The sequence below is a fragment of the Felis catus genome, chromosome E2, assembly GCF_018350175.1.
Source record: "Felis catus isolate Fca126 chromosome E2, F.catus_Fca126_mat1.0, whole genome shotgun sequence".
Lineage (NCBI taxonomy): Eukaryota > Metazoa > Chordata > Mammalia > Carnivora > Felidae > Felis > Felis catus.
Genome location: NC_058382.1, coordinates 9,963,141 through 9,984,469, shown reverse-complemented (window position 1 = coordinate 9,984,469; position 21,329 = coordinate 9,963,141). Strand labels below are relative to the sequence as shown.

Here is a 21,329-nt window from a genome sequence, read left to right as displayed (position 1 = left end):
GCTTTTTGATCTGTGCTGTGTCCATAGAATGACGTGTTTAATTTAATTAAGTACCTCCTCATCATCTCTTCAAATGGTGGCGAGATCTGAATCTGTTATTTTCTGTGTACAGTTCCTCTAGAAAAGAGCCATATAGATTCCCTAGATTTTCAGGGGTGCCGAGAGACCCTTGCTGGGAGAGAAATACCGCATATCACCAGTGAGAACAGCAAAGCCTTGATGAATCAGGCAGGAGATGCTGTGCAAGGCTGGGATGGCCTCCATTTATGGGCCTTTGCTCTGCAAAAAAGAATTTCTCCTCTGTCAAGCAGGAGTGGTAGGCAGACTTCAGGGGGTGGATTTACATGTAAACAGTTCACACTCCAAGCAAGCCTTTAAGTTCTGTCTGGAGCTGGGCAGGACCTTATTAAAAAATACAAATGGTAGCCTGAGGGCAAGTACTAGGCGGGGCTAAAGGCATAGATCTAGATGGTGGCCTCTGCAAGTCATTTCCCCCTACCGACCCTCATTGTTGGTTGTGGGTGGATTAAAGACGAGGTGTCCCAACATGCTGTCTGTGTGTACACAGAGTGAATCTGTTGGAAACCAGTGCTCCAAATTGAGCTGTTAGTTTTATTCCAACCTATTTGCTGTATTCTCTTCTGCGGAGCTTTTGTCAAGTTCAAATGCTTGATTGGTGGCTCCTTTCACCTCAAGCCCCAGACAAGCTCTCTGTCTGATGCCAGAGTCCAGCCAGATGCCTCCCTCCTATTCAGATGATCTTGAGTTTTCCCATAGGATTGTCTCTCGCCAGCAGCCTTCATCCGTGGCATAGTCCTTTTACCAGCCACTGCCTTCAGAGTTCCTCCTCGTAATCCATTTCCAGTCACCAGACTGATCTGTCTAAAAAGTGAAATCCTTCCGTGCATCTTTTTTCCCATCAGGATGCAATTTAAACTCCCTGGATTGGCATCCTAGACCTAGGACCTGCTGGCCTCTTTTTCTTTTTTAAAGTTATTTATTTATTTTGAGAGACAGTGTGAGTGGGGGAAGGGCAGAGAGAGAGGGAGAGAGAGAATCCCAAGCAGGTTCTGCACTGTCAGCGCAGAGCCCGATGCGAGGCTTGAACTCACAAACCGAGAGATCATGACCGGAACCAAAATCAAGAGTCGCGGACACTCAACCGACTGAGTCACCCAGGTGCCCCGAGCCCTACATTCTTATTGAACTACTTGCTGTCACCCCGTGTTGTCATCCCTTCATTTCTACACACATTTCCATTCCTTCTGCCTGCAACATCCTGCTTCAGCCCTTCCCTCTTACTCTCATCGCTCAGCTCCAGCGTCACCTCCAGGAACCTAACTCCCCTTATCTGAGTTGCGTTTCCTTCCTTGGTAATCCCATACCACCCTCCTGACAACGTAGCTGACTTGACGTCTGTCTTGTGGGCTCCCTTGTCTCTTGACTGTCCTGCACAGGCCAGATGCAGAGCCTTGGTAAATGTGAATTGATTGCTGAGGCCACCTGTCCCAAATTTGAAGAATTTTGCTGATTCTTAATCTGTGGCTTCATTAATTTCTTTGGGCTCATGTAAAGCCACCTAGATGGTGCCAGTTTGCCTAGTCTTTGTCCTTTCCCCCACTATGCCACCAGACCAGAATTACCTGGAAGCCCCACACTTGGCTGCAAGACTGTGCCCTAAGCATGTAAAGGATTGAGAAGTGTTTGCACTCTCCTTGGACTCCCCATGTCCACGGAGCAAGCAGCTCCTGTGTCTGCTAGGAGCTGGCAAGGTTAAGGACCTCCCTCAGGGAGTTTAGGATCTTTTCTAAGGTGGCTAATCTTGGTTTGTGAATCTAGCCAGTCAAGTTTAGAGTTCACATTTCCTTTCTCCACCAGTAGAATCTTCTCAGTCACTTAAGCATTGAAGTCTCCAGCGTTGATCTGAAGGAAGAAGTTCAGGTCCCAGCCCTGCTAGGTATTTCCTGGCCTTGACGTCAGTTCCTTCACTTAGTGGCCTCTGTAGAAATGGAGGAAAGTTTGATAACTTTATACTCCTGACGATCATGTATCCTTGAGCCTTTGAAATAGTTCTGTTTTCTCCTTTTTTAAATTGTAAAGGTGAAACATATTAGTAGAATATTCAGATACCTCAGAGGAAACCGCCATTCATTGTGCATTCTTGAGCTTTTTCTTTTCTTTCTTTTAAGTTTATTTTTTAGTAACCTCTATGCCCAATGTGGGGCACATGCTTCACCCACTGAGCTAGCTGGGTGCCTCTAGAACTTTCTAGTATCTTATACCTCATTCTTCATCTCTGTATGGATTCTGTTGCAAGGTGTCTTGATGATTTGTCAACTATTGTAGACTTCAGAAAACTTTTATTTCTTTGATCCCTCCTTCTTTAGTTCTCCCTGCCCCCACCACACTCCTTACTTATCTGTCTGCTTTTATGATATGTAATGATACGTAATTGTCTTGGTCTCTAGACCTCAGCTTGATTTGGTGATCAGTTCTCTCTCTCTCTCTCTCTCTCTCTCTCTCTCTCTCTCTCTCTTTTTTAATTTTTGAGAAAAAGAGTGTGTGTGCGTGAGCAGGGGAGGGGCAAAGAGCAAAGGGGACAGAGGATCTGAAGCAGGCTCCACACTGACAGCAGTGAGTCTGACGCGGCGGGGCTCAAACTCATGAACCATGTGATCATGACCTGAGCCAAAGTTGAACGCTCAACTGACTGAGCCACCCAGGCACCCCAGAAGGAACTTCTTATTTTAGAACTTAACAACCTTCACGAACCGGGTCGGAGGCAGCCATCGCTGTTGGGGCCTGGCATTCCCCAGTGGGTGTTTTGGTGTCCATCAATGACAAGAACTACTGAGGAGGAGACAGCCACAGGGAAATGAGTTCCGATAACGGGGCCAGCACTTGAGTGCTTGTTGATTTGCTGCTGTCATGACCGCAGATATTTAAAAATAATTTGTAGGAAGGGTGAAAGAAGAAAAGCAGTGGGGTTTTTTGTTGTTGTTTGGGTTTTTTGGTGCCACTGCCTTATCAGTGGTAGAGAACACAGACCAGTCATTCAGAAAGGAAGGCAGTGCCATGTGAGAGAAGAGAGGCGAGGGGAAGGGCAGAGGTGACCCGTAAGTGTGGTCTGGCACCTTCTAGCCGGCAGCAGATAGTCTGGCGAGAAAACCCACCCTGACCTGCTCCACTCTTCAGTCTGACAAATGGGTAGAACCCTAAGTCTGTCTCATTGGGTCGCAAGGATTAAATGAAGGCCCGGCATATATTGTGCATTCGTAATTGGTGATTAAGTAAGTGTTTCACCTGTGTCAAAATCGCGTTAAATCTTCATAATGCCCTCGTGAGAGCATGTCTTACCATGATCATCCACTTTCATATGAGGGTATTGAGTCTTAGATAGGCTAAGTCATTTGTCCAGGGTCACCAAACCTAGTAAGTGTTTAAGCATTGCCCCCCACAGTCAGATTTTAATTACAAGGGACCCTTGAACAACACAGATTTAAAATGTGTGGGTACACTTACACGTGAAATTTTTCTCGATGAATACAGGACGGTAGCGTAAAATGGGTTTTCTCTTCTCCGTGATTTTCTTAATATTTTATTTTGTCTTGCTTACTTTATAGTAAGAACACAGTATATAATACACATACCATGAAATACTGTTGTTTATATTGTTTGTAAGGCTTCTAGTCAACAGTAGGCTATTCGTAGTGAAGTTTTTGGAGAGCCAAATGCCCCTAAACCCCTGTGTTGTTCAAGGGTCGACTATATTAGCATTACTAATAATGGCATTATGTCTGTTTTAAAAATCTGAACTTCTCAAAAGCCCTGTGACATTTCCTTATTCCACTTGGCAGATGGGAACCTGAGGCCCCTAAGAGCAGACTGTAATAATGGGCAGCATTGTCGGCGAGACCTGCCTGGTTGTCTGCTCTGCGGCCCCAGCGTCTCCCCCACCCCCGACATCAGCCTGTGCTTGAGCTCCTCTCGGGCCCCCAGCCCAGCTGCAGTTCTTGTCTGGCGCCTCCCATCTTTTCTCTGACTGTCAGACAACGGTCACGGGAATGTCCTGTGCCATCTTCCCTCGGTAAGAGCGGTTGGCAGAGAGCAGCAGATGCCCAGAGTCAAGGTCATGTGCCACTCAAGTGCTGGGCTAGAGAAAAGGCCCTGTCTCCCTGCTGCTTGTGACCAGGCAGGGTGAGTGTGAATGCAGAGGGCCCTGTCAGAACCCCTCTGTGAGTAGAGGGTGAGGTTGGCAAAGCTGATAGAGAAGGGGCCTTGCAGCGGGGGGCTGTGGGTCTCTATCCTCGCCCTCCGCATAATTTGCCTCTACATTTGAGAATTTCTTTGTCCTTCTCTTTTTATAAGTTACAGTCTTTGCATACTGTTCTACTTTCAAAGGTGAGATTCTAGCTCAGGAATCACTTGACGTTTTTTAAAGGAGAAATAGAATATTTGGCTGGACTAGAGTTTGACTGAGTGAGTGGTTTGCATTATTCTAAACTGGTGGGCTCCGGTGGGGAGCCAAATCCATTGGAAGTGCTTTTTTTCTTGCTGACTGGCGTTTTTCCTACCTTGTCTCTATTCCCAGGAAGGCAGTGTAACATTGAGGTTCTGAGTGCGTGTGGTGGTGACCTTTGAGTCCATTGTGACTCTGAGCCTCTAAGCTTCCGTTTCCCACCTCTAGAGCAGAGTGGTGACAGTTGTACCTGCCTCATTCTATTTTATCTCCACGTGGTGGAGTGCATTTTGAATATAGGATATAATAGGACTTATTTTATTTTGAGAGAGAGACAGTGTGTGTGTGAGGGGCAGAGAGGGAAGGAGAGAGAGAGAATCCCAAGCAGGCTCCACACCACCAGCACAGAGCCTGACTTGGGGCTCAAACTCATGAACTGAGAGATCATGACCTGAGTTGGATGCTTAACCAACTGAACCACCCAGGCACCCGAGAACTTTTTTTTCTTTTTTTTTTTTAAGATTGTGTTTTTGGGGTGCCTGGGTGCCTCAGTCAGTTAAGTGTCCGACTTCAGCTTGGGTTATGATCTCACGGTTCGTGGGTTCGAGTCCTGTGTTGGACTCTGTGCTGACAGCTGCTTCAGGTTCTGTGTCCCCCTCTCTCTCTGTCTGCCCCTCCCCTGCTGTCACCCTGTCTCTCTGTCTCAAAAACAAATAAACATTAAAACAATTTTTTTTTAAGATTTTATTTTTAAGTAATCTCCACACCCGACGTGGGGCTCGAACTCACGACCCCGAGGTCAGGAGTCACACACTCCACTGACCAAGCCAACCAGTGCTCCTGTAGGACTTGTTTTAAACCTAAATGTTGTAAAACCCATGTGACTAAAACCTGCTTAAACATAATTTTAATAGTTGAATACTATTCCAGCCTCTCAACATATATCTTATGTAACCATCCTGTCACCTAACGGGAGGTTATTTCCAGATTTTCAGTGGTATAAATAGCGTAGCAGTGACCATTTATACATAATTCAGTCACTGGCCAAGGGTCACGACCCTTCATAAAGATCCTGTGAACCACATTTTCTCACGGTTTACTGAGCATGTACACGCCCACCAGAGCTCTGAGTGACAGAGCAGTGCCCTCTGCCTTCTTGCTTAGGTTGAGTAACCTTGGCCTTTAATTTGGTAGGCAAAACATGTCATCTTGTTTTCAGGTCATTTCTGAGAAGTAGCACTCTCCTTTCCTTCCCCCCACCAACAACTTCCACGCAGCTACTTCAGATGCTTTTCAGAAGAAAGTGAGACGTAAATAACAGGCAACTTTCTTTTCTGTTTTGAGCTGATATGTGATGAGGTCCTACACCGGGTTTCTCTGGTGAACGGTGGCTAGGACTTGGAGCTCTGGAGGGGCATTTCAGAGCAAGCCTGAGGCCGCTCCAGCGGTGAGCATCTCTGGAAAGCAAGATCAAAGCACTCTGTGGCCGTGGTGACATTCAGGGCTCATGAGCATGCCCTCTGGATTGCAGGGCCTGGGGCTGTCTGGGTCCCTTCTGGGCCTCCAGCACAGCTCAGCACAGGGTGTGGGCGTGGAGTGCAGGTGCTCAGGAAATGTTTGTGGATGAAAAATGAATGAATGAATGCATGCAAATACCTATTTATAAGTTTCTGTGTTAAAGAGTGGGGTAAAAGAAGGGGGAAGTGGGGGCGCCTGGATGGCTTAGTTAAGTGTCTAACTTCGGCTCAAGTCGTGATCTCATGGTTTGTGAGTTCTAGCCCTGCCTTGGGCTCTGCCCTGACAGTGCAGAGTCTACTTGGAATTCTCCTTCCCTCCCTCCCTCCCTCTCTCTGCCCCTTCCCTGCTTACTTGCTCTTTCCCTCTCTCAAAATAAATAAACTTTAAAAAATGTGTGTGTGGGGGGGGGGGGTAAGTATTGTGGAACTGAGCTGAGCAGATGACCAGGTGCCTCCAAAGGTAGGAAAGAGTTTGAGAGGGCCAAACTCCCAGTGAAATGTCCCTGCCTTCTCCAATCCAGCTCTGTCCCCCTCCTTTGAGCTTCATGCCCATTGGCTGGCTTTTCTGCACCTTTGACCCTCAGCTATGGCCTTGAAAGCCAGACTTCATCTTGTTTCCCTCTTGAGGGCACATGTGGTACACTGTGTATCTTTTTTTGTTTCTTGCTGGACCTTCCAGATCTACTGTGTTTGTAAATGACATGGTAAGGAACAGATCCATCCTGGCTATCTTGAAAACTCTATTAAATTCTGTTAGTAGAAAAGCAGGCCTGGTTAGTTAGGATGTGTGAGGACCTTGTGTCAGTTGTTGTGAGCCCTCCTCTGTGTGACTTTTTCTTCCTTGGCCAAACATTGAGGCTTCCCACAGAGCAGATATTTTCTCAGTGCCTACTGTGGGGCGTGCCCTGTGCTGGGCATTAAGTAGAGAATAGTGAACAAAGCAGATACGGTTTCTGTCCCACAAGCGCAAAAATCCAGGAGAGGAGACAGGTCAGTCCTTGTACAAGTGAATTTTCAGCGTTTATTTATTTTTGGGACAGAGAGAGACAGAGCATGAACGGAGGAGGGGCAGAGAGAGAGGGAGACACAGAATCGGAAACAGGCTCCAGGCTCTGAGCCATCAGCCCAGAGCCCGACGCGGGGCTCGAACTCACGGACCGCGAGATCGTGACCTGGCTGAAGTCGGACGCTTAACCGACTGCGCCACCCAGGCGCCCCGTGAATTTATAGACGCCTGTAAAATGCCATACTGAGGTCCAAGCATCGGAGGAAAGAGTGTAGGGTGTGGAGAGTATCAGGATTGTTCAGAGCCGAGTTCCTCTAGTCTCCAGAGCTGACAGCTGAATTAGCGATGGTAATAAGAGTTAAGCGGGAGATTTCCGCGTGAAGTGTGTCGGTTTCTCTGGGGACGTGCAAGCTGGGTTTACGGAGACCGCGGAAGAGCCGCTGTTCCAGAGTAGTGTCATTTACCCAGTGCTTACGCTGCTCCCTGTGCTGTCCTGGCTGCTCTCAGGGTATTATCTTCACTTCTTAAACCCCGTAAGGGAAGTGCACTTAGGATTCCCATTTTACAGAGCAGCTTGGGGTGTTGTCACTTGCACAAGGTCACAGTGAGTGGAAAAATCGGGATCCAACCCAGGCAGCCTGGCCCCAGAGCTGTGGTTGTCACTGCTGCCGTCTGCCAATTTCAAAGCTCCTCAGGCTCTGAAGAGCAGCACGTGGATGTGCCAAGGGTGAGAACGTGCCCAGGGTCAGTGTTTGGGCCTGGTGGCCGGTCAGGACGAGATGGTTCTGCCCAGTGAGACCACCTCATTCTATCTAAGAGTGCTCTCTCAAGGCACCTTTTCTGGTTCCCACCTTTGGGTTTTTTTTCTTTTTTTGTTTTTAATGTTTATTTATTTATTTTGAGAGAGAGAGAACATGAGCACAGGAGGGGCAGAGAGAAAGGGAAAGAGAGAATCCCAAGCAGGCTCTTCACTGTCAGCCTGGAGCCCCACACGGGGCTCGATCGCAAGAAATGTGAGATCATGGTTTGTGAGATCACGACCTGAGCCAAAATCAAAAGTCGGACGCTTACTGACAGAGCCACCCAGACATATATTTGTTTATTTTTATGGAGGTGTACTTGACCTGTAATATTCTATTTTACGTTACAACATAATGATTTGATATTTGTATACACTGTGAAATGATCACAATAATACTAGTTATTAGTATCCTTGGTATGTATTTATTGAAAGAGCAATTGACCAAACAGGAGATCTAGTGTTTTACCTTAAAAGATAGACTATAGGTTAGGAGGATAACTTTTCCTTTTCTTACTCGAGCTGATTTCCAGGCCATTCCTAGAGATAATGAGTCTCCACTGGGTGAGCCAGCTTGAGAACAGGTCTGTGGGAGGTTGGGGAGATGGGTCAAGGGCGTCTGGTACAGAGAAGCTTTAGGTGTCAGGCAGATGAGGTTTTTGTGTAGATGTGGCTTTTCCCCCTTCTCAATTGAGCTGTTTTGGGGGGACAGCAATTGGGTTGGGGCTAATTTGCAACATTGACTTCACTTTTTTCCCCTATAAAAGTGTTGGTTTTTTTCGTTGGCCTTAGTGATTATGCTAAATATAATCAACCATTTAAATGTAGTAAGGAATTTGCAGAAAGAAATACAGTGATTAATACTGCTTTCCAAATTTCTGCTGTAACGTGAATCTGATATTCTGATTCAGATTAAATGTGAGTTTGAGTGTCAATTTCTTTTTCCAGAAGAGCAGTATATTCACATGTGCATAATTTTTCTTTTAACATATGAAAAGGTTCTTGGTTTCTCCTTTTTGAAGTTTGCCTTTTTCCCTTACACAGGCAAGTCCTAAACTTGGGCAGAGACACTGGCCTATCATCTGTAGCGATGAATGTCATTCCCCCAGACTTTAACAACCTGAGTTAATTAAAAGGTTCAGAGGAAGTTAATCAAGTTTGGAACTCTAATTTTGTGCAGTGTTTTGATATGATTCGATGAGTCATCTTTTGGCAGAGCAGCTCTCCATCCCCGACAATATTTGATCTTAATGGAACAGTTTTATAATCTGGAAACTGGTGAGGAGGTGCTCTTCAGAAATGCAGAGTCAACGTGTGTGTGTGTGTGTGTGTGTGTGTGTGTGTGTGTGTGTGTGTGTGTGTGTGTGGCTGGCTGGCTGGCTGGCTATTTGGGAGGGGTCAAAAGCAGAACAAAGAGAGAATTTAATGAGCAAGAGCTTGTTAGGGGACAGGGTCAGTTCTGGGGCTGCTCTCTGCCCAGGACATGGGCTTCTCCCCGTCCCCCTCCACGCCTGCTGACTGGAGCGCTGACATTTGAAAAAGAGTGAAAAATACAGCTTCTGTTTGCTTTGCTGCAAGTAAGTGGCTGGACGGACTGGCCCCCTTCCCAGAGGCCCTGAGAGGACTTCAGATGTGGTCAGTGAGGTATCTGGACGGTGCCGGCCTGCCGGCCCTTGGCCAGGCGGCCTGCACCAGGACCGGGCAAGGGGCCCAGAGAAACAGCGGGGCCAGCCGCCGGCTGCCTTTGCTCTCTTTGTGCCACATCTTCCCTCTTCCTGAGATGAAGCTAGTCTTACACTCTGAAGATGAATGGGCAAGGTTACTTGTGGCCTCTGCCTCTGCTTCTCACCCATTGAATTAAGAATTTAGAATTAATGGACCAATTGGGAGAGGAGAGGGCAGGACCCATCTGGAAAGCGCATCTCACAAAAAAGTGGTCAAATGTGGGAGTCCTCCTGAGGTTGGGGCAAAGAGCCAGACCACTTGGAACCCTTGGGGTTGTGTTCCTGATTTTCTGGCCATTTCTTCTGGATTCGATTAGGGTTAAGAAACACAGATTAGGAAGCCAGACCTTAATTGGTATTTCTGCTCCACTGCTTATTATTGGCAGTTGTGTTGAACAAGCCACTTAATCTCTTTGAACTTCAGTTTCTTTATCAATAAAGTGGGGAGCTTAATCGGACCTACCTACCTCCCCAGGTCATTGTGGATGAGTGGTAACGCACGTAAAATGTTTAGAGTAGTGTGTTTGGCACGTTGTAGGCACTGTTTGTGCTATAGTTATCAGAATGGTGTGAACTTTGTTCCAAGAGCTGTATTGTCTAACCAGAAGATGAAAAGTTTTGCGGTGGGGCTGAAAAAATTCTCTTCTCCCCATCCCTCATGACAGTTGGTGCTTCTGTCCTAGTGACACAGAAGTGAGGGGCATTGGAGGCGGCCAGCGTGGGGCTCCTGCTGCCCACCGCCCTGACGGCTGGAAATCAAGCAGCCTCCCTCAGTTTCCCCACCGTTGCCACAGGGCCTCGGATTGGGCAATTTGAGCGGCCCACACTTGCCATTGCCTCTGTCATTGCTCAGGCAACACTGGTAACTCATTCTGGGTCTGTCCTTGTGTCCTCTCGGGAGTGATTGATAGGAATGATGATGACATTCAATACAGTCCGCTCAGAGTAGCCTCTGTTTTGGCCACACTAGCAAATTTCCAGATTCCTTTATCTTCACAGGACATTGTTGAAAAAGAGGCTTGCGCTAAACAGGGATTTAACGGCCGCTCCTGCCATCTTCTCCACCCTGCCCCCAAATGCTTATTCTGCGACTGCATTTATTTTCTCCAAATTGGAATTCCAGCAGCACATCTGCCGAGTTCGAAGTGAGGCTTAGGTGATGGCAGGACAGTGCTAGCCAGCATCCACGTTGTCAGCAGCTCGGAGTCGGCTGCCAAGTGCTCAGGTAGAATGGAAGGTTCTAGGAGCTCTGCTACTGGAAGAGAGGAAAGGAACGATATTCAAAACAGATCCTCTGGAGTCCTTTCTTCAAAGTTCCCGACTTGCAGAGCCCCGTCCTGGGAGTGTGAAGGTTGCCAGAGAAATTTGGACCGGGAGCCTGTCTCTGAGAAAAACTCAGCCCAGGGCAGGTCGGGTCTTTCTTTTACCTGGGCCTCCATGGTTTGGAGCACTTCACAACAACCCACTTAGGAACTTCTTTCGGGCTTCGTGGGGGCCATCGGTTGTGGTTCCTGAGTCCTCGCCCCCCCCCCACCCCCCACCCCCACCCCTCCATAGGTGCAGCCTCAGGGCCTCAGCCTCCTCAGCCTCCGGGCCACAGCCTGTGCTCGGCCGTCTTGCTGGTTGTCAGGCCGGGCTGCTCATCACTGAGACGGTTTGTGAGTTGAGTCTTCAGAAAACAAGTAGGGCTGATTCCTTAGTCTGGGGTGGCTTCCAAATACTTGAATTCTTACAGAGCCTCGAAGTAATTGTGTCAGTTTTCAATCCACCTTAATTTTTAGGGAAGAGCCTGTTGTACTGACGGAAAGTATAATTTGTTGACGGAGCTCACTTTTTCGGTCCGCAAATCCCCATGAGACTTGCAAGCACTTTTTTTTTTTTTTAAGTTTATTAATTTATTTTGAGAGAGCGAGCAGGGGAGGGGCAGAGAAGGAGGGAGAGGGAATCCCAAGCAGCTTTCACACGGTCAACGCAGAGCCCCTTGGGGGGCTGCAGCTCCTGAACCACAGGATGATGACCTGGGCTGAAATGCAACGCTCAACCGACTGAGCCCCCCAGGCGCCCCAAGGGAAGCGCCTTGGTAACTGCGAAGCCCCCTCCAGGTGTGGGTGGCTATCCCAGCGCCCCAGGGTCCGCATGTCTCCACCCCCACTCTGAAGCAGCTCGGGTGATGTGGGAGGGGTGTTGCCCCAGGGATGAGGCCCCGGGCTGGCCGTAGGACGGCCTCAGGAAGCACACGGGGGACAAGAACACCATCCACCCTGTGTGCGGTGAACATCGCGGATGAGGTGCGGTGGCAGGAGAGGGTGCCGGTACTTTGATCAGTCTTAGGCTCCTTCCTGTGTCTTTTTGTTGGGGTTAAAAATTCAAACCTCATTAGGGTCTCGTTATGCAGGAGCTCTGATTTGCTGCCGTCATCTGAACCTTTCCTCTGCTTCACAAGCGAAATTAAACCTTCGTTCTGGAGGTTGACACACGAGGGAGGTTTTGTTTGTAATGACCTGGCTGTCTGATGAGTCTGAGCATTTGGCTGGCCTTTCTGGTTGAAGCAGCCCTTTGAACTGATGCCTAGAATGATGCCTCCCACCCCTGACCTGTCTTCTGGGGCATAATAGGGTCTTTTCCCTCTGCTTGAAGCTTCTCCTCTGCTTCCCCGCCCCCCAGACTCACATACACTCGACTCAGTAACTGCTTCCTCAGGGAGGCCTTAACTGATGCCACCCTACCGAGGACGTCGGATCCTCTGTTACCTTATTTTGGCACCCGTCACAGTAATTTTAGTCATTTTTAAAATTATCGATTGCCTTTCTGGCTATGTTTGTGAATAAATTAAAAGTATGTTACCTTTCACTTGGCCCGCTTTTTTTTTTTTTTTTTTTTTTTTTTTTAGTAAGTTTTATTTAGGGGCGCCTGGGTGGCTCAGTTGGTTAAGCGTCTGACTTGATTTCAGCTCAGGTTACGATTGGGAAGTCGAGCCCCACATCAGGCTCTCAGGTGACAATGCAGAACCTGCTTGGGATTCTCTCTCTTCCCTCTCTGTGCCCCTCCCCTACTTACACTCTCTCTCAAAATAAATAATAAAAAACATTTTTAAAATATATTAACAGGGGCACCTGGGTGGCTCAGTCAGTTAAGCGTCCGACTTCAGCTCAGGGTCATGAACTTGCAGTCCATGAGTTCAACCCCCACGTCGGGCTCTGTGCTGACAGCTCAGAGTTGGAGCCTACTTCGGATTCTGTGTCTCCCTCTTTCTGTGTGCCTCCCCCACTCGTACTCTGTATTTATCGCTCTCAAAAATACAAATTTAAAAAAAATTGTTTTTTAATTTAACAAAATTAAGTTGTATTTATTTAAGTAATCTCTGTACCCCACGTGGGGCTTGAACTCACAACCCTGAGATCAAAAGTTGCACGTTCTTCCGACTCAGCCAGCCAGGCGCCCCTTACTTGGCCCACATTTTAATTAATGTACCATTTTCTGTGTTTTCGTTCTCAGCATCTGTAAGCATTTGTTATGAAAAGACCTGTTTCTAAGCTGCCTTTTTTGTCTTTCCAGTGCTCCTGAAGTTCCGCACAGATAAAGGAAGAGATCCTAGTTCTGATACCTTTGGGGAAGATTCTGAGTTGTTGCTCCAGATACGAAACGATGTGCTTGACTCCCTGGGTGTTAGTCCTGACCTGCTTCCTGAAGATTTCGTCAGGTTAGTCTTCATGTTTCCCACAGGTTAGCCTGTATCGAGAACTGCCTGCTTTCAGTACAAGCTTCATTTGGGGAGATCCTTTATTAAGACCAAAAGCCCTGAGGAGAGCCTCCTTTGCTGTATTCTGCCTGCTCCCATTGACCTCTGGTAAGAGAGGTGCAGGTTGTCTTTTGTCATAGATACTTTAGATTCACGTGGCTGAAAACTCAAGGCAATAGAAAATCTAGATACACTATATATATACTCTCTATATATACTCTGCCAACAGCTCAGAGCCTGGAGCCTGCTTCAAATTCTATGTCTTCCTCTCTCTCTGCCCCTTCCCCGCTCATATTCTATTTCTCTCTCTCTCTCTCTTTTTCTTTCTCTCTCTCTCTCCCTCTCCCTCTCTCTCTTCCTCTCTCAAAAATAAACATTGAAAAAAAAATCTATATACATTACTCTATACCTTTCTCTTTATATCATCTTTTGGGGAAGTTTCCAGATCAGTACGTAGTTCCCTCCCTTGTTTCTGCAGCTCTATGGTATTTCAACATGGGAGCACTATAGTTTATTGAACTCATCCCCTACCGACTCAAGTTGTGACCAGGCTTTTGCTATCACATAATGCCGTAGTGTATGACCTTGTGAGTCGCGTTTTGTACGTGTGCAGGTGTAACTGCAGGATCTGTTACTGGAAAGGCAGTGGCTGGGTCAGAAGATTGTAATTTATCATTTGGTGGCTAGTACCCCATTATTCTCCACTGGTAGCTTATCAGTCCATACCCCCAGCAGCAAAGACATCTACAGTCCTAGCACCTCACCCTTGGGCCCTGGGATGCTTTCGCCCTAGACGACCAGTCTTTTACTCTGATACTCAGCAGGTTTAGGGTTTGCTTGGAGAGGTCCAGAGGGCGACTAGGTCTGGGTCCCCTTCCCAGGCAGTTCTGGGACCATCTCACTGTCATTCTTTCAGCGTCTCTTCAGGGTGCCCAAAATGCCTCCAGCTTATACCACTAGCTATGGTGGCTGTATTGGGTTTATTTAATTTAGCAGCTGTTATGTACCGGGCATTGTGGTAGTTGTCTTATGTACATGGTCTCCCTTCGCAACGACCCATTATTTAGGGGAGGAAAAGCTGAATTAAAGCTCAACAGCTAATGACAATAGCACCACGTATTGAAGATTTTCTGTGTTTTACCTACCTGTACAGCTACATGTAATTGTCACAATAATCGCTTGAAGTGTGCGTTATTATTTTTATTTTCCCATTAGTTAAATGAAGAAACTAAGGCTCAGAAAGATGCAGTCACTTGCCCATGGTGTTATTTTTAATTTTTTACTTTAATTTTTTATAGTTTATTTATTTTGAGAGAGAGTCTGTGTGTGAGAGAGTGGGTAAGGAGCAGAGAGAGGGGGAGAGAGAGAATCCCAAGCAGGCTCTGCAATGCCAGCACAAAACCCAGTGTGGGGCTCAAACTCGGGAACTGCAAGATCATGACCTGGGCCAATACCAAGAGTCGGACGCTTAACCAGCTGAGCTACCCAGGCACCCCATACTTTTAATTTATTTTTTTAATGTTTGTTTTTTGAGAGAGCATGCATGCACGTTGAGTGGGAAAGGGGCAGAAAGACAGAGGGGGACAGAGGATCCAAAGTAGGCTCTGCACTGACAGCACAGAGCCCTAGGTGGGACTCGAACTCCTAAACCCTAAGGTCATGACCTGAGCCAAAGTTGGATGCTCAACTGACTGAGCCACCCAGGTGCCCCTTGCCCGAGGTTTTAGTATGCAGCCAGCCAAAATCTCACTTAGATCTTCCACACTGCTAATTTCTGGTAACAACACAGTACTACCTTGATTTCTTTCCAACAATAGAGTATATCAGGGTCCCTCCGTTTCCTGGTCCCGACTTTCTTCACTTTGGCCGGGAACCTCATTTAGACCCTACCAAAGCCCAACCAATTTAGGCCCAGCAGTGGGCCTTGAACCACCTGCCAAGCCGTCGGCCAAAAAGAGGCAGCAGTCTCCGGGGCACTTGTGTAAGGTGGCCCTGTGTGGTCAGGGGCTCACGACACCGCGGGCTGGGTGGGGTCCCTGTGTCCTGCTAACAGCCAGGTATGCGTCTGTTGGAGGAAGAACAGTGTGTAAGAAGCAAGTGGCGTCTGCTCTGTGCTTGTTACAGGAGGAGGGGCTGGGCCACGCGGGGCCACCAAGCAAGGCCGACGCCGAGTGCCGGGCTGTGAGGATGCAGCTTAGTGACTAATTTGGCGTCTTGAGTGAAGAACGGCCTGAAAAAAGAACAGTCTGCCTGTGCACTGCAGGCCTTGCCTTCCCGAAGGAAAAAGCCACAGCCTAGCCGGCTGCTGGCTGGTGTTCTTTCCAGAGTGTTTTCTTTCCCTGCCCACCCTCTTTGCAGAAACTGCCTTCCCTTGTCTAGGTCCTCATGTGCTCAGGCGCTCCCACTCTGTTGCCCTTTAAGTAAGAGGTGTCCGGTGGCCTCTTGAAGAGTGTCTGTGTGCAGGCAGATGGAGATACGGCCTGACATGGGCTAGAGACGCTGGCGAGGAAATGAGCCGCCGCCTGGCAGCTGAGCTGCCCTCACAAATTGTCCTCTGCCAGCTCTGAGCAGGGTGCAGTCGCTTGAGTTGAGAGAGCTGTGCACAAGTCTCCATTGCCCTCATCTCTGCAATTTCTAACACTGTCCTTTGTTATTTATTCTCTTTCGGAGAGCTGTATTGCTTTTCTGATTATGAAAGTAACAGATGCCCTTTGCCAGGAAGTATTGAAAGGAGGAACAAGATCACCCATAGTCCCACCCTTGAGAAGTGGCCACTGTTAATGTTTTGGGTTTCACCTCACAGACTTCTCCGTGTATTATTTATTCTAATTTTCCTTTCAATTTTTTTTTTAAATTTTTTTTTTCAACGTTTATTTATTTTTTGGGGGACAGAGAGAGACAGAGCATGAACGGGGGAGGGGCAGAGAGAGAGGGAGACACAGAATCAGAAACAGGCTCCAGGCTCTGAGCCATCAGCCCAGAGCCCGACGCGGGGCTCGAACTCACGGACCGTGAGATCTTGACCTGGCTGAAGTCGGACGCCCAACCGACTGCGCCACCCAGGCACCCCTCCTTTCAATTTTTGTTTAAGTTTTATTTATTTAAGTGATCTATCTCTACACTCCGTGTGGGACTCGAACTCAAGACCCCAAGATCAAGAGTCGTATGCTCTTCTGATTGAGCTAGCCAAGCACCCTATATTTCTTTCTTTCTTTCTTTCTTTCTTTCTTTCTTTCTTTCTTTCTTTCTTTCTTTCTTTCTTTCTTTCTTTCTTTCTTTCTTTCTTTCTTTCTTTTCCTTCCTTCCTTCCTTCCTTCTTTCTTCCTTCCTTCTTTCCTTTCTTCCTTTCTTTCTCTCTCTCTTTTTCCTTCCTTCCTTCAAAAAATTTTTAATGTCTATTTATTTTTGAGAGAGAGAGAGTGAGGGAGGGGCAGAGAGAGAGGGAGACACAGAATCTGAAGCAGCTCCGGGCTCCAAACTGTCGGCACAGAGCCCAACGTGGGCCTCGAACTCATGAACCCCAAGATCATGACCTGAGCTGAATTTGGACACTTAAGTCGACTGAGTCACTCAAACACCCCTATTTTTTTCACTTTTTAAATAGCAAAATGAGATCACACTTTCCTTATGATAGCCTTATTTTTCCAGCATGTGTTCAACCTGTTTGCGGCAAAAATATGGATCATTAGCCTCACTTGTACTTCATGTTTCATTGTTTGATAGATAGATGGTTGTTTATATAACCATTAGTTTATTGGTGGGTATTCAGGCTGTTTATAGTTTCTCAGTATTACAAACATTTATGATGAACATTCATAATTTGTGCATGTAATTCAACTTTCGCTGTTTAAAAAGGTTTTTGTTTTTGTTTTTTGTTTTTTTTTTTAAGTTTATTTATTTTGAGAGAGAGAAACAACACAGGAGGGGCAGAGAAAGGGAGGGAGGGACAGAGGATCCAAAGCGGGCTCCATGCTGACAGCAGAGTCCCATGCAGGTCTCAAAGTCATGAGCCGCGAGATCATCATGACCTGAGCCAAAGTCAGACACTTAACTGACTGAGCCACCCAGGTGCCCCAAAGTGCAGCCTTTTTAGGAAGCAGTTTGGAAATGTGCATCAAGAATCCTGTTCTCTCTTTGGTCCAGTAATTCTCCTTGATTTACTTGAGAATATACCTTCAAGAAATAATGTGAGCAAAATTCATGTACAAAAGGTATTCATTATCATATTTAAAAGAAAAAGAACTTGGAACGGCATTAAAGAGTTAATGACACAGATCAATGCAGTGCTGTGTGCAGGTTGAAATGATGTTTATTATAGAGAGTGTCAAGCATACAGAAAAATGGAAAGAATCATCCAGTGGTGAATGCCAACGGACCACTCAGTTGGATTCAGTCGTTAATAATTTGCTTTTACTTTGGCGCGGGGAGGGGGGAGACACTGATGACATGATACTTAAGCTGAATCCTTAAGGACACATCCAAGTTCATCAGTTGCTTTCAATTCTGTGTCTCTTTTAATTCAGGGGTTGGCAAACTGTGCTTGCCACCTGTTTTTGTAAATAAAGTTTTATTCCACACCTCCTCATTTATGTATTATCTGTGGTAGCTTTTGTAGTTTTTACAGCTCTGTGACAGCAGACTCGAAGAGTTTAAACAGGGACCATATGGCACATAAAGCCAAAACAGTTTACTGTCGAGTACATTACAGAGAAAGTTTTCCAATTCCTAATCTAGAACAGTTTATCCCCCCCCCCCTTTTTTTTAAGTTTGTTTATTTCTCGTAGAGAGAGAGGGGGAGAGAGAATCCCAAGCAGGGCCCTACTGCCAGTGCGCAGCTGGACATGGGTGGGGCCTGATCTCAGGAACCGTGAGCTCGTGACGTGACTCCAGATCAAGAGTCAGCCGCCTGACTGACTGAGCCACCCAAGCACCAGGCCCCCCACACTTTTTTTTTTAAGGAGTCCAGGCCACCCATATTCTGGGTTCTTCTGATTGTTTCTTGACGTGATGCTTGTATTTTCTTGTTTCATTTTTATTATTTAGACTTGTTTCCTCAATGGTGTTTTTACAAGAGCATGTGACTTCATCTCAGGATCATGAGTGTGAGCCCCATGTTAGGTGTAGAGATGATGTCAATGAATAAACTTAAAAAAATCTTTAAATAATTTATATACAGTAAAATTTATCTTTTGTTAGATAGTAATGTGAGTTGTGTGTGTGTGTTTTGTTTTAAAGTTCCATGAATTCATAGGACGCCTGGGTGGCTCAGTCAGTTATGAGTCCGACTCTTGATTCTGGCTCAGAGATGATCTCAGTTTTGTGAGTTTGAGCCCCATGTCAGGCTCTGCGCTGGTGATGCTTAGCCTGCTTGGGATTCTTTCTTTCTTCCTCTCTCTCTTTCTCTCCCCGAGCCATCCCCCTCCCGCCCCGTCTCCCTGCTCCTCCCTTTCTTGTGCTGTTGCTGTCTCTCTCAAAATAAATAAACTTTTAATAAATAAAGTTCCGTGAATTTGGAACTCAGAGCTCCTGGCTGGCTCTGTCAGTAGAGCACGTGGTCCTTTTTTTGCAGGGGAGGGAAGGGGTCAGTGGGTGGGGAAAGAATCCCACACAGTCTACACACTGTCAGCACAGAGCCTGACACTGGGCTCACACTCAAGAACCATGAAATCTTGAGCTGAGCCGAAACCAAGAGTTGGATGCTTAACCAGCTGAGCCACCCAGGTGCCCCAGAGCATGCGATTCCTGATCTCAGGGTTGTAAGTTCAAGCCCTACGTTGGGCATAGAGATGATTTAAAAATAAAATCTTTTTATTTATTTATTTATTTTTTATTTTTTTTTTTCTCAACGTTTATTTTATTTTTGGGACAGAGAGAGACAGAGCATGAACGGGAGAGGGGCAGAGAGAGAGGGAGACACAGAATCGGAAACAGGCTCCAGGCTCTGAGCCATCAGCCCAGAGCCTGACGCGGGGCTCGAACTCACGGACCGCGAGATCGTGACCTGGCTGAAGTCGGACGCCTAACCGACTGCGCCACCCAGGCGCCCCGTAAAAATAAAATCTTAAAGAACAAAAAAAAGTTCCATGAATTCTTACAAAGGTATAGAGTTATGTAACCACCACAGTCAAGATATAGAAAAGTGTCATTACTGTAAAAATTCTCTTGTAGAGTCTTGATAACAGGGCAGCACCTTCCTTCCTGCACCCAGCGATCTGTTCTCTATCCCTGCAGTTCTGCCTTTCCAATAGTGTAACAAATGGAATCTGTTCAGTTCATGTAGCCTTTTGAGTCTGGCCACTTTGACTTAACTTAATGCACTTGAAATTCATCCATGTTATATGAAGTCGATAACTCATTTCTTATTGCTGAGCAGTAGTCCACTGTATGGATACACCAGTTTGTTCACCAGATGAAGCACATTTGGGTTGTTCCCAGTTTTGGGCAATTAACGACTAAAGCCACTATAAACATTCATGTGTTTTTGTGTGAGCATAAGTTTTTATCTCTCTTGGGTGTGTGTACCTAAGAGTGGAGTTGACGATTCATATGGTAATTCTCTGTTTAACATTTTGAGGACCTGCCAGACTGTCTTCCACGGCAGCCACACCATTTTACCATTCCACCAGCACTTTGTGCGGGTTCCAGTTTCTCCACATCCTTGCCAACAAGTGTTATTTATTGTCTGTTATTTAGCCTTAGTGGGCAATAAATCCTATCTCACTGTTGCTTTGATTTGCATTTCTTTAGTGACTAATTATGTAGAGCATCTCTTCATGGGCTCACTGGCCATTTGGGTATGATCTTCAGCAAAATGTCTGTTCACATCATTTGACCACTTTTTAATTGGTTTATCTTTTTATTGTTAATCATAATAGTTCTCCGTACACTTTGGATTCAAGTCCTTTATCTGATACATAATTCACAAAAATTTTCTCCTAATCTGTGGATTGTCTTTTCATCCTCTTTGAAGTGAAAAGTATCCTTTGAAGTATAAGTTTTTAATTTTTATGAAATACAATTATTCTGTTTTTTCTTTTTTTTATGTGTGCTTTTGGTATGATACCGTTTAAGAAACCATTGCCTGATCCAAGGTCGTGAAGATTTATTCCTCTGCTTTCTTCTAAGAGTCTTGTAGTTTTAGGGGCACCTGGGTGGCTCAATTAGTTAAGCATCCAACTCTTGATTTTGGCTCAGGGCATGATCTTACGGTTCTTGAGGTCTAGCCCTGCATGTGACTCTGCTGACAGAGGGGTGACTGCTTGGGATTCTCTTTCTCTCTCACTCTCAAAATAAATAAACATTAAAAACGTTTTGTGAGGGGCGCCTGGGTGGCGCAGTCGGTTAAGCGTCCGACTTCAGCCAGGTCACGATCTCGCGGTCCGGGAGTTCGAGCCCCGCGTCAGGCTCTGGGCTGATGGCTCAGAGCCTGGAGCCTGTTTCCGATTCTGTGTCTCCCTCTCTCTCTGCCCCTCCCCCGTTCATGCTCTGTCTCTCTCTCATGCTCTGTCTCTCTCTGTCCCAAAAATAAATAAACGTTGAAAAAAAAATTTAAAAAAAAATGTTTTGTGATTTTAGCTATTACATTTAGGTCTGTGAGCCATTTTTGAGTCTGCTTTTGTGCATGGTGTGAGGTAGGGGTCCTGCTTAATTCTTTTGCATGTGGAGACCCAGTTGTCCAGTATTGTTTGGTAAAAAGACTTTTTCTTTCTCTTTTGAATGGTGTTACCACCCTTGTCAAAAATCAATTGACCATGTACGTATATCTTTATTTCTGGATCCTCCCATGTACTTCGTGGATCTATGTGTCTGTCCATATAGATACCAGTACCATAGTATTTTAATGACTATACTTGTGTAGTTGTGAGTTGCAAAATTGAGAGTTCTAAAGCTTTTTTTTTTTTCAAGATTGTTTTGGCTATTCTGGGTCTCTTCCATTCCTATGTTAATTTTTAGAATGCATTTTTCCATTTCTACAGAAAAGGCAGCTAGATTGGGATTGTGCCAAATATATAGATTAATTTGGGGAGCATCGGCCCCTTAATGATGTTAAGCGTTCTGATTTTTTTTTGAGGTTTTTTTTTTAAT

General features: G+C 46.2%; 1 protein-coding gene across 3 annotated transcripts in view; it reads left to right on the top strand.

Annotated features, from left to right (window-relative positions):
• The window catches only part of SAE1 (SUMO1 activating enzyme subunit 1), a 75,967-nt gene that overhangs the window by 46,276 nt on the left and 8,362 nt on the right, over nt 1–21,329 (top strand). For all 3 annotated transcript variants that reach the window (XM_019819296.3, XM_019819295.3, XM_003997616.6), the window contains one exon: nt 13,061–13,205. In XM_019819296.3, the coding sequence (XP_019674855.1) occupies nt 13,061–13,205 (145 nt within the window). The remainder of the gene's footprint in view (nt 1–13,060; nt 13,206–21,329) is intronic.